Source organism: Caretta caretta, chromosome 17, assembly GCF_965140235.1.
Source record: "Caretta caretta isolate rCarCar2 chromosome 17, rCarCar1.hap1, whole genome shotgun sequence".
NCBI classification, from domain to species: domain Eukaryota; kingdom Metazoa; phylum Chordata; order Testudines; family Cheloniidae; genus Caretta; species Caretta caretta.
In genome coordinates, this window is record NC_134222.1 from 18,537,567 (window position 1) to 18,550,759 (window position 13,193).

The 13,193-nt window shown below is 41.9% G+C and overlaps 1 protein-coding gene across 3 annotated transcripts in view; it reads left to right on the forward strand.

Moving 5' to 3' along the window:
* COL26A1 (collagen type XXVI alpha 1 chain) overlaps positions 1-13,193 on the forward strand; it is a 218,325-nt gene that overhangs the window by 196,769 nt on the left and 8,363 nt on the right. For 2 of the 3 annotated variants that reach the window (XM_048824217.2, XM_048824215.2), the window contains exons 9-13: positions 142-203; positions 4,474-4,536; positions 8,723-8,767; positions 10,687-10,731; positions 11,897-11,981. In XM_048824217.2, coding sequence (XP_048680174.2) covers positions 142-203; positions 4,474-4,536; positions 8,723-8,767; positions 10,687-10,731; positions 11,897-11,981 — 300 coding nt within the window. The remainder of the gene's footprint in view (positions 1-141; positions 204-4,473; positions 4,537-8,722; positions 8,768-10,686; positions 10,732-11,896; positions 11,982-13,193) is intronic. The other variant, XM_048824218.2, reaches the window with a different exon arrangement.

Sequence of the window (13,193 nt, forward strand, 5' to 3'; positions counted from 1 at the left end):
TTATGCTCAAATAAATTGGTTAGTCTCTAAGGTGCCACAAGTCCTCCTTTTCTTTTTGCGAAAGAAAGAGTGTGACTGAAATTGAGGTTCCTTCTTTCTAAATGTCTCTAAAACTGTCTCAGATTATGATTTTATCGCCAGGACCCCCAGGCAATTCAGGACCCAAAGGGCCCCCAGGACCTATTGGAGTTCCTGGATCACAAGTAAGTAATTTTATCCCATCCCATGCCTTGGAGGGGGCGGAAGTGGGGGAAGGAGGGGAGCGGAGCATGGAATTAAATGCAAAGCAACTGATCACTGTAGATGAAATGTTTAATTAGTAGAGCTGAGTGGAAATCGGAATTTGCATCTAGCAAGAAATTCCAATATTTCAATACTTTATTTTTATCTCAAATCAGGACAAAAAGCTGAAATACTGAAATTTTTCTTAAAACAAAATGTTCTGAAAAATTTTGATTTGTAAATGGCAAAATGCTCTATTTTGGTGTTCTTAAGCTAAAGAAAACATTTTGATATTCCCAGGCAAAACGTTAAGTTTTGGTTTATTTAACTGAACCAAAACATTTCATTTTGAGCCAGTTCAATATTAAACTGTATCTCCCTATGAGGTCGCATTGCCTCCTGGGAGTTTTAGTTTGGGTGCCTGATGCCCCCTTTCTCTTGGGCTCCCTGGGCCAGGCTGGCTTGCTGGACTAAATCTCCCATGATGCACCATGCGGCTCAGTCAGAGGAGAGAGTGTTGTATCATGGTATACATAGTCTGGCTAGGGATGCTGGCCCCTATGAGAAAATGGGCCCATGAGATATCTGAACTATTGCTCCCATGAGGCAATGCAGGACTGTAGGGAAATGCAGTTCAACAAACCAAAATATTTTGATGTGGGTTGATCCAAGCTGCAACAAAATATTTCATTGCCTTTTTCAGAATGGAAAATCAAAAAAGCTTTGGCAAAAATCAAAATTTCCCCCAAACTGCATTTTCAGTCAAAAACCATTTAGATGAAAACATTCCTGACCAGCTCTATTAATTATGTGTGGATAAAAAAAAATTATTGTGATTGGGTAGATCATACGTTTTTGACAAGGTCCCTCATAAAAGGTTATTGTGGAAAACTACAGAAAGAGGGGCTAAATCTGTTCACAGATTGAAAATTGGCTAAAGAAAAAGAAATGAAGTGATGATGAATAGTTGACTAGTGGTAATTATTTTATAGTGGGGAACCCCAGGAGACCTATATTTGGGACAGTGTTCCAGAATGTGTAGTCCAGCTGCCAATCCAAACTATTTCAAGGACATAAAACATGGATAAAATGATGATAGGGAATTAGGAAAATTGGGGGAGATATAGGGGGTAAGTGATTTATGTCGAGGGACATAACCTTGATTTCGGATAAGGAGGAGGTTGGGGTTGCAGAGGATTGGAGAAATGGGATTTTACTGTGTATTTGTTAATCACTTGGAAGAAGAAATGGACAGCAAGTTGGTGAACTTTGCCAATGGTGCAGAATTGTTTCAATTATCAAATGCTATGGAGAACTGTGGGAAATTTCAGATGACTATAAACACACTGGGAGATTTGGCTGCAAAATGACGGCTGCAATTTCACATGATTAAATGTAAAGTAATGCACAAGGGCAAAACAAACAGAAGCTTCTCTTAGACTCCAGCCTCTGAACTTGCAGGATATACACACGGGGTGGGGGGAGGGAGGGGGAAGAGCCTTAGTCATGGTAGGTAGCTTGTAAAGATGGACTGAAACTTCAGCTGGTGGAAACTTGTCTAATTCTATTGTTTTCAAGGGAGCTATGCGGCTTTCCCTCAGCGGAAGGTCTGCCCAATCTTTACTGACTACAGAAGTGCAGCCTGTACTTTTCTTTTTATAAAGTGCTAATGTAATGTTCCAAATCTTACCGCTCAAAGTCAAACATGCAAAAATTAAGGATGCCTGTCTGCTCTTATGAATTATGAGTCTTAAAATTTCATGATTTCTTGCTTCCCCCTCTCCTCATGTGGAGCTTTTTGAGCTGTACACAAGAGAGTCTTCCAACAACTATGGAGCAATTTAGCTACACACGTGTGAGACTCTGTCCTACGGCAGAGCTTAGACACAGAAGAATCAAGGTTTCAATGCAGAGAAGGAGCATTGCACTCTACGTTGAGAAGATAGAGTCCTCTGCCAGCTAGGCTACATGAAAAAATTAACACATTAGCACAAAACTTCAACAAACGTTGTCCGAGGAACCCTGCTCATCTTTCCGTATGCCTCAGATACTGCATGCCCCCCTCCTTTTTTTTTTTTAAGCTGCTACCTCTTCTCCCGCGTCTTTCCCCCACAAGGTCTCAAAACTTCGTAAGGGAACGGGAGAACTGGATTATTGATAGCATCATAGATATCAAAAGACTAGACTATTTAGTTTCCTATTAAGTACCAAATGAGTATTTCACCCTGTTTGTTATGAACATCCTTAGCCAGATGACTAATGAGGGCCTAGTCATGCACCATGGTAAAGATTTTCAGAAGTGATGGGAGTGTGCCTCACTTTTGGAGTGCAATTTGAGACTCCCTAAAAGGCTTGATTTTCAGAAAGTGCTGAACACTTCCAACTGCTGATAACTGGGTCCTGCCTTTTGAGGCCTCTCAATTTGTGCCTCCAAAATCAATCATCACTTCTGACAGTCGTATCTGTTTAGATAGGATAGCTTCAAACTACCATCTTCCTTTAGATCCTGGAGGCTACTATAAAAACGTTTGCTGAAGCTTTGCAGCACCCCATAAAAGTTTGGCAAAGGCCATCCCTAACGTATGAAAGCATCCCAGCAGGATGGCCAGAGTGAGCAGACAGACCTAAGATTAATTGGATTGTACATTTGAAGCCATTTTGATGAGATTCACTCACCCAAATAAACAATTTTCAAATTAAGCCCAATGTGTGCTAATAATTCTGCTCCGTGGGTTGAATAAATCTATAAAACAGGCACCAATTTGGAGAAGAATGGCTTTGTCTCAAGACTTCTGGTAATTAAACTCCTTTGCTGATATTGATCTTAACTCTTTAACCACCAAACAAAGCCATGATAGTGTTGCAAACAAGATAGGAAGAGAAGAATGTTTGTTTATACTCGGTGTTCTATCCTCCAACTCTCCATAACTATTTGTGAGGTGTTAGTACCCACCCTAAGGACAATTGCAAGTGTCTTAAGGATTGCTGCAAACAAGGTCTAAAGACATCTTGGTCTGTTATTCCTTTGCATAGTTAACTGTGCAGGATAACATAAGAACTGTGAAAGTATCTCACGCCTACCCTGCCAGGACTATTTCTAGGATCTTTAAGTCCCCATTCCCATTCAGTCCTTGGCCTTCTGCAGAGGCTGACAACAAGGCAGCCAGTAATGGCTGCAATATGAACCACTGTCCATCATGACCTGGGCTGGGTCCACTATCTATTTCAAAGAACCCATGCCGAACAGTTGTCTGCACTAAGTGTACTACCAACCTGGGCTAGACGTGAACCAGTAACCAAGAGGTTAATCCTATTTTTCAATATCCCATTACCAGTGCCCTCGAGACAATTCCCCCCCGCTCCAGTCTTTGCAGCCCTGAATACCTTGTCATCAGCTTTTAGCAACAAATACCAGTTATAGGTCAGCTTGTTTATAAGCAAAAAACCTAGGCGCTTCGAAAAGAGCCTAGCACGAGGGGTCCTGGCCCATGACTGGGGCGTGTAGATATTATGGTAATACAAATAATAAAGAATAATAATATATGTGCATATGCACAGGGAGCCAGCTGAGAGGTCTGTAACTGCACAAAACTGCTGAAGGCCCTTTTTATGATGCATCTTTTCCTTGATTCCCTGTAACACTGCATAGACTTCATAAATCATCCTCTGTGGGCCTGATTATGCAGATGCACCATTTCCTTGAAAGGGCCATGTGACAGGTTACTCCTCATGTTGAACTATCCTGAATGTGCAAAATGTAATTGTAGAGATCCCCGGACCATTGGAAGGTGGGTGTGTTGTATCTGTGTGGTCAGTGATCGCTGACTGTCCCTGCCTTGAACCTTGTGAAGTCATTTACACCTGTGCAAAGAGTGTGCAAAATGCTATCATCTGATGCTTCCTATGTGACCTTGGGCAAGTCACTTATATTCTCTGTGCCTTAGTTTCCCATCCTTACACTAGGAATAATAGCACTGCCCTGCCTCACAGGGGTGTTATGACGATAAGTGCATTAAAGTTGCTATGATGATATGGGCCACAGAAGTACCTTATAAGATAGATAGACAAAGTCACATTTTACACTCACGTCACCCAGGTAAGTGACTACACAGGCTCTCAGGCCGCAGAGAATCTAGCCCAGCATCTTTAACAATAACAGGTGGTTACGCAAGATGTTCACTTTGTTTAGTTTCCATTATGTATTTTTTGAATGGAACAGTAATTTCCTCTTATTCTGCATCTGCCCTCTAGGGTGTACCGGGCTCTCCAGGGCAGCCTGGGCCTAAAGGTTCCAAAGGAGATCGAGGAGAAAGAGTAAGTTAAAACTTTATCACATGTAAAGATTCACAACCAGTTCTGGGCCAGCTCCTCAGATGGGGGAAATCAACATAGGTCCATTGAAGTCAGTGGACCATCTCTGATTAGGTGAACATAAGTTTGGAATATTATGCAAGAATCTCGAAGGGAGATCATTGCACAGGCACAGGGGACATTTTGTTTTCACAGGGTATAAGTTACCTCTGAAAGTTTCAGAGTAGTGAACACTAGATCCATAATGCCTATGGGAACAGATTTTACTATAAGCACTTTAGTACCTAGCGTTTTAGAGGGTTTAGCTCAGTTATGTTGCAACTGGAAAAGAAGGGCAAAGCATGTTAGAGAGAATAAGAACTATTCTGAAACAGCCATTTTTCAGGGTCAAATAATGTTCTTAAAATGTTTGCTTTTACTTCAAATTTTGTCGTGTTATCGCTATTCTTGCTTATTTTGTCAAGGACTTAGACGTGTTAGTGCCCAAAATACAGCAAGAGGAGCTTGCTGAGTGTTTCCAAGCTGGCCAAGATTAGGAAATACCAAAAAAAAAACCCTGAAAACCTCATGCGAGGGCCTCTTCTCACCAGGTTACCAGCCCAGTGTCCAGGCAGATTAAAGAGGTTCAGAGCAATATTTGAACTTTTGGTTGCTTCCACTATCCCAGTCCTCCAAAACTCTTCAGGACTGCCCATCACTTACCGCGCCAGACTATGGCCTGTGGACCACTGATGGCTTGTGGAGACCCTTCTAAGAGGGTCTGTAGAATGAAATCTTTTAAGAACTTAGCATTGGGGGAATTGGATTGATGAGAGAGACACAAAGTGGACCAACAGAATGAAAAAGTTACCATTGATGGCGTTTGCAGCATGTTTTGGAAAGGAAAGACAGCTGCATAAAAGTTTTAGTGCTAAATTTCCAGTAGGTGCACAGAGCAGGAGTCAGGTGGCTGCAGCCCAAATGTATTTCCTTTCTTTAAAGAGGAATTACCTGCATATAGACTTAGGTGGAGGTGGAGCTCACTGCCTGCAAATCAGGTGAACAAATCTGCATTTGCCAATTTCTCTCCCATCTTCCCCCTTCTGTTTGCTTTTTCAGTCTGAAGGGCAGAACAGTGTCTGTGGGGGCTTAGAAAGGCAAATGCCAAATGCAGTTTGATTAGTTTCAGATGAGCTTGGAGACTCTCCAAGCCCATGAGCATAACTAGTGACAGGCTTAACCTGCATCGCTCCAGATTTTACATCAGGGCAACAACAACAATTCAAACTAGATTGTACAATACACACACTGAAAGCAAATAAGACACAGAGGTTGCTGATAAATGTAGTGGTCTTTTGTACCTTTCTACCAAATACTGCTTATCTCTATTAGATGTTTATTTCAGTTTTCAGTGAAGGCCACTGTTATTTGTAGTTACATGCGGAGCTTTCTTCGTACGTTTGATTAAAGCCCCTTTTTTTTAATAGGTGGCTTAATTCCGTAGTTTACACCATTGCTAAATATTACAGATTAGAGCTGGCTGAAATTTTTTCACTGGAACAGCTGAGTTGAAACTGAAATATTTGACATGAAGATGTCTATTTTGATTAAGTTCGATGGGAAAACATCTAAAAGATTTTTATACTCATTTTATTTTGAAAATATCAAATGTCTTTTTGTTTCATTTCATTTTGACTATTTATATATAATATAACAACATTTCAACATTAGGGAAAAAAACTGTTTAGTTTTGATAAATAGAAATTGTTTAATTTTCATTCTATAATTAGTTTGAAATGTCTACTTTTTGTTTTGTTTTGGAATTTCCTGTGGAATGGGAACTCCATTTTCCAGCCAGCTCTGTTATAGATGAATGGCAAAGCAATAATTAAAGTTTTCATTGGCAGAAGAAAATAACATTTCTATATAGAATGGTGTGTATGACATGGTATTGAGAAAGTAAATAGGAAAGTGTTTATCCTTTCACACAGCACAAGAGCTAGGGATTACCCGATGAAATTAATAGGTAGCAGGTTTAAAACAAACAAAAGGAACTATTCCTTCACACAATGCACAGTCAATCTGTACAACTTGGTGCCGTGGGATGTAGTGAAGGCTAGAAGTACAATTGGGTTCAAAACAGAATTAGATAACTTCATGGAGAATAGGGCTATCAATAGCTATTAGCCAAGATGGTCAGGGATGCAATCCTATGCTCCAGGTGTTCCTAAACCTCCAACTACTAGAAGCTGGGCCTGTATGAATGGGGCTGTTCAAAATCACCCTGTTCTGTTCATTCCCTCTGAAGCATCTGGCACTGGCCAGTCAGAAGACAGGACACTGGGCTAGATGGACCATTGGTCTGAACCAGTATGGCCATTCTTATAGTCTTACCTTTTTGTTCACCCATATAAATGCTCTTTCCAAGTCAATGAAAAATCATTCTAGACATTGTGCAGGCTTTTTTATATAGATAATATCTGCTGGCTTATGGTCATGAAATCCCTGGCCACCCACGCTGCTTTTATCATCAGTCTGTAGGGGGAAGTGCATGCTGCACCTTTGAATTAGTGTTGGCATCACAAGGACAAAGTGCAGAGACTATGTAAGCTGATGAAGGCCAGAGCAGAACAACAGGAAGGGGCTATCTTACTATCCATATTTGAGGATAAACAAGAGTCTTGATTCATAGATTCCAAGGCCAGGAGGGACCATTGTGATCATCTAGTCCGACCTCCTCTATAACACAGGCCGTACAACTTCCCCAACATAATGACCAGAGCAGAACTGTTAGAAGCATCCAATTTCAATTTAAAAATGGTCAACAATGGAAAATTCACAGTGACCTTTGGTAAATTGTTCCAACGATGTACCTCCTGCCACTTTAGTTCAGTGAATTGCTGCTTGCTTATACTTTTGCATGGGCCTGATTCACCCAATGCAGGATCTAAGCAACTCATATTCTTTTGGTGGGGAGAGTTGGGCCTTATTATATTTTCTCCTTCTCATCAGTATATAGTTCTGCCAGCAGTGGTCACCAAGCGTTGCACAGGTCTCTCAAATGCAGTGTTTTTGATATAGTATCTTGTTCCAAATTGGTTCTTCATATAAAACCAGTGAAGAAAAGGTTGGAAAAAATTATATATATATATATATATATATATATATATATATATATATATATATATATATATATATGAAAAGGTAGCTTTACTTCTCTGGCAAATGCAAAAACCTACATCCAGCTGGAAGGTTCGAAGCAGCAAAAAAAAAAAAGAAGGGGGGGATGTGGAAGGGGTGGATATAGCAGGTCAGAAAATGGAAATTATATTCTTCAGAATATTTAGAATGAAATGAGTTTTTCAGTTCGTTTGAAATGTTTCCGATTTTCTTGAAAAAATAATTTTGAGCCAACTTGAAATCAATCTAAATTTTACAAAAATTCACGGTAGGGGTACACCCCTCTTTTCCAGGGGGGGAAAAAGAGGGCAAAGGGAGGAAAAGGCAGTAGAGGAAAGGAAACAAAACAAAAAATGGCCATTTTGATTCTATTTGATTTGAATCAAAGCAAATATTTTTCAAATAGGTTTGAAACTGTTGTTTTGAATAGTTTCACCCAAAACCGCCCCAGAAAATTTAGAATATGAAAAAAAAATTGTATAATTCAAAAAGCCATTTTTCATCAAAAAAAATCTATGTAGAGAAATTTAGTCGTTCTAGTTGTGGATAAGAGGGTGAGCATGTGTGCAGAAGGAGACTAGATGGGTATGTGATGAAGTTTTAAGGGAAAATCATAATTAGATATTGCAGAGTCTTTTGTTCAATGGCGAAGGCTGAGCAGTCTTAGCCTATCCATTATACTAGATGGAAGAATGTTGTATTTTGGGGAAAAAACTCTAGGGCCAAATTTCTCCCCGCTTTAATGTAGTTGACTTCTCTAAAGTTCAAGAGGATGCAAATCCATTTTACAAAGCTCATCCTGAGATCCTGAACCAAACTTCCCCAAATGTTGCAAGGATTCAGAACTAGTGTTTGAGAGCTATTGCCCATTTTCCTGCCTGCTTGAATGCTGAAAGCTAGAACATTAAGGGAAAAGAACTTCCATGCTGTCTCATGCCTTTATTTGTTAAGCCATTTTAATTCCATTGGTTAAATTACATTTTGTTCTCATCAAATGGAAAAAAAATGACACTTGCTTTATTTCCAACAGGGGCAAGCAGGTCTGTCTGGAGAGAGGGGCAATAAGGGACTGCCTGTAAGTGTTGTATGTGTGCGTGAGAGAGAGAGAGAGAGACAGACACACACACACACAGATGGGGTGTGTATGTCATGTCCAGCACCTTAAATACCACCTGGCTGGACTATGAGTGGTACTACAACATCCAGGTCAGGAGACAGCATCTCAGAGATCTGTGCAAATGAAACATTGCATTTCAGTGCTACACTTTATATTCAAGTGCACAAAGCAGTAGAAAATACCTGGTACCTGCCCTGGGGTTGAGGAGCGGGACTGCATGATCTCATAGGTCTTCTCCATCTCTTTGATGGATCTAGGAGTGGGCCTCGTAGTCTAGCAAAGAGAGCCTGTGAAGAAGAGGAGTGCTCCAACCAACCCTAGTTCTACCCTCAGGAGTGAGAAATTAGTAGCAAAAGATTTGTGCAGAAGATAGATCTGACATACCATACCTCTGCTTTACCCCAATGAGGCCAGATTTTCTCGCGCGTCTACACTTATCTGTATTGTGATAGTGCCTAGTGGACCCAGTCACGGATCACAACTCCGTTGTGTTAAGTGCTGTACAAACAGTCTCTTTGTTCTGTCTCTGCTGCAAAGTGCTTTACAGTCTTACCAGGCTGGCTTCTGCTAACATTCTGCTGGCATGAAGAGGGTTGAGAGGAGCTGTGGCAAGGTGGATGAAACCTTCCTATTGCCAGGGGAGGGGGCACAAGTGGGCAGCAATGATCCTGAAGGAGTTGTTGCCAATGAAGCAGGAAGGACATGCTAATTCAGCACAGCCCCACAGGAGCTGCCTCCTACCAGGCCGCCTGTTGACAGAACTATAAAGCTGCCTCACACGTTGGAACCCTGGACAGACCATCTGCCCTGTGGCTAAGCCATTGAAATTCCACCGGCAAGCCTGAACTCTCCAAACCTCCTTTCTCTGTGAGGCTGGGCTGGAAGTCTCCTGAGAACAGGCTTTCTCCCACTAGATCTGGGACGTCGTCTCTCAAGCTAAGACGGCATTTACATGTGCAGTTCTGATGAAAATGAAAAATATTAGGGAGAAGTGAGTGAATCCAACAAAAAGTTGAATTCCGTTTGAGTGGAAATGTTGGGGGGGGGGAGGGGGGGAAGGGGAGGAAGGTAAGAGGGCTCTTGTTTTGCCTGACATGGGTCTCTCCCAACTCTGTCATCTTGCTCCGCTTGAAATGTCTCTGCAATGCCCAGTGTTGCTGAGGAGCCAAGTTCTCATCCCAGCCACCTTACTCAGCAGTTTGTGGACCTTTCCATTGCTCTTTATTTAGCTTGTGGTTTACTCTGTGTATGCCATCTGCTGCTTGGGAAATGCAGACACTTCCTGATTAGATGAGTGGGCAGCAGGGGAAGGAATGTCAGACAAACTGTCACAATACATTTTTACTGAAGAAAGATCCCTAGTTAATGAGCTCTTGTAGAGAGGTTGTGGGTGATGTGGCTAATTAATGGGACCTCTTGTGTAGTGGATATGAATTTTTCTGGAAAAATAAACATAGAGGCAAAGTGTGCATGTTTGGGGGTGGTTATAGTTAACTCCATACTGGTTTTAACGTAAAGCGTTGCTTACGGGGAAAGCCTCACAGTACACACGTGGTTTTGGTCAAGGTCCCTGGCTGCAGCAATCGGACAATGGTTCATTGCAATGCAAACATCATATAGCTCAGGTCACTGTGGGCCAAGTTCAGCTGTGGTGTAATGTAAATAGGTAGACACTTCTGCTGGCTTTGCCAGGGGCGGGGGAGGAGCTGTTACCACTTATGTCAGAGCTGAATTTGGCCCTGTCTGAAAGAACAGATGACATGCATTGTGATTTCAATTTGCTTTCTGCTGATGGGGCTTTATTGAGGGAGGGGATTTGAATGATTTTGGATGGCAAATCTCCTAATTTACATGGAAATGTGTTTGTCTCATCTTAGGGTGAACCAGGCAAGAAGGGTGAAGAAGGAGATAAAGGGGCTGATGTAAGAAAACACTTTTTTACTGCTATCTGGATTTTCTATTGGTGAAAAGATGGTATGGTCCCAAGGGGAGAAAACACTGTCTTCGTTCTGTGTGCAGGACTCCCAGTAATGTAAATGGAGGAGTGCGGGGATTGCAAAGATAAAAGAGCAGACGATGGAGGTGGCATTAACCTCTGATTCAAATATCCATGGGCACTGGCATGGTCAAAATCTGGATCCAAATGTTTTTGGCTTGATCAGTGTCTGATTGCCATACAATTATCAATGGATATATATCCTTACAGCACCCCTGTGAGATTGGGCAGCGCTATTATCCCCATTTTACAGATGGGGAACTGTGGCCCAGGGCAGATTCAGAGACTTGCCCAAGGTGACGAGGAAGGCAGTGGCTGAGTTGGGAATCTTGTCATTGTCCAGTGCCTTATCAACTAGACCATCCTTTCTACCTATCTGATCCCACATCTAGTAGAATATGACCCCCTGACAAGGTCTGATTTTGTTTTTTCAACAGCATGCTCCTGCTTGCCTGCTGATCCCTTACTTTACCATTAAATAATCAAGAGTAAGATATTTGGGACCCAACCAAGAAAGAGACAACTCTCTTCCCCAAACCCACGCTACTACTCAGATAATTTCACAAAATGGCAAGGAAAGGGGTTCTTGCGACATTTTTCAGTTTGGTGATACAATGTCAGGGCAGGGAAAGCCAGGCCAGAACAAATGTCAGATCTGCTTAGCAAGGAATATTTGAATTGTAAAGTAAATAGTGCAGTGGACTGTGGAAATGGGCACAAGCCACATAGTTTGAATCCAAGCCTCACAGTTTGACAATGTTCAGATTTGCATGGCTATTGGTTTGGCCCATTATTGAAATAGGACTCAGCTGAAAATTTTGGATCTGGCTCTAAACCTCTTCAGTATTTTAGAGATGCCAGAATTTGGGTTTATAATTGAGGCTTTTTGCCTCATTGCTTTCCTTTGGCTGTTTTTGAGACTTCTCCCTGTTCTCCACAGATTTGCAACCTGGTTTTGTTTTGTGAAATCATTAGCAGTTTCAGGGGCTACATTAGCACTGTAGTCTTGGAGGATTGCATTATAAACTTGAAACCCCTGTATATGTCTGCAGCATAGGTACATTATTTATTTTGTTTTTTCCTTCTTGCAGGGAGAAGGAGTTCAACAACTTCGAGAAGCCCTGAAGATTTTAGCTGAGAGGGTGTTAATTCTAGAGCATATGATAGGAATTCATGGTGAGTGTGTCTCAGCCTGTGACTAAACTTTGTTTTTCTGGAGAAGTTAGATGTCACTCTGTTCCCACACTATCTAACAGCTCTAGAATTGGCTAGTTCTAGACTCCTAGAATATGACTTTTCTTTTCACCCTCTCTCTCAATGAGCGGCTGGCTTCTAGGGCTCAGTGTAGTTCAGCTCAGTAGCTGGTTAGCTCAGGATTTTAAAAGTAGGTGCCTAAAGTTAGGCTCCTAAATCCATAATGAGGTGATCAAAGTGGCTGAGTTTTACACTTTGAGCACCTGCAGCTATGGGCTTCAATGGAGTTTCTTGGTCTTCACCCTAGTGCACAATACGCCCCACCGACACATTGGTATTATAATCCGTAGTACAGAGCCAGCTCAGCAGCAGACCAAGCCATGTTGTGTTCTGCATCACGTAACCGCTACAAAAATGTTCTCATTGCAGAGTCTTTGGTCCGGATACTCAGCTGCTATCAATCACCACAGTCCCCTGACTTCAGTGGAGCTGTGTTCACTTACATCAGCTGAGGATCTGGCCTTTTTAGTATTCGTCATGTCTGACGGACCCTAGAAGGGGCCAGGCCTCACTCTGAAAGGGAGTGCAAGCCAGCTAGCCCGCAAGTCCATAATCCAGGCAGCTCCCCTGATTAAAATTCAGAGAACACTGATTTTTGGAAACATGAGACTCTTAGTGAAGGACTCAATATTTTGAGTGATTCAGTTGGAGCCATTTCCCTCCCCACCACTGCCACAGGCCTTTCATCAGAGGGAAGGGGGTTTTCTGCTTCTCACACATCTGAGTTTTCTCTGCTGCTGATGCAACAAAGAGAAATCACGTGGTTTGGGGCAGGAACTCCAATGCATTGACAGATGCATAGCTTGCTCTGCATAATTTTTTTCCTACAGAAATAGTTGGAGCAAGGGGAAAATGTTTTGGATCTGTTCACAATTATGTTCTCTCTGTGCCTTTGAGAGGTTGATTGGGGCTTTTGGCACCAACATGCATGCTTCTTGGCCAAACACCATTTACTGCTGCTGGCACCCTTGTCCTCGCCTCATCCATAAAGCAAGGACTGCTTTGCCCTCTTTCAAATCTCTCTGCAAGATCCACTCCCATGGGGACATCTTTGTGAAACTGGCAACAGATAACAGCCCGTGGGGACTTCTGATAGTTATATGGCTTCTGTGAAATTTTCAAAGTGACTTAGGT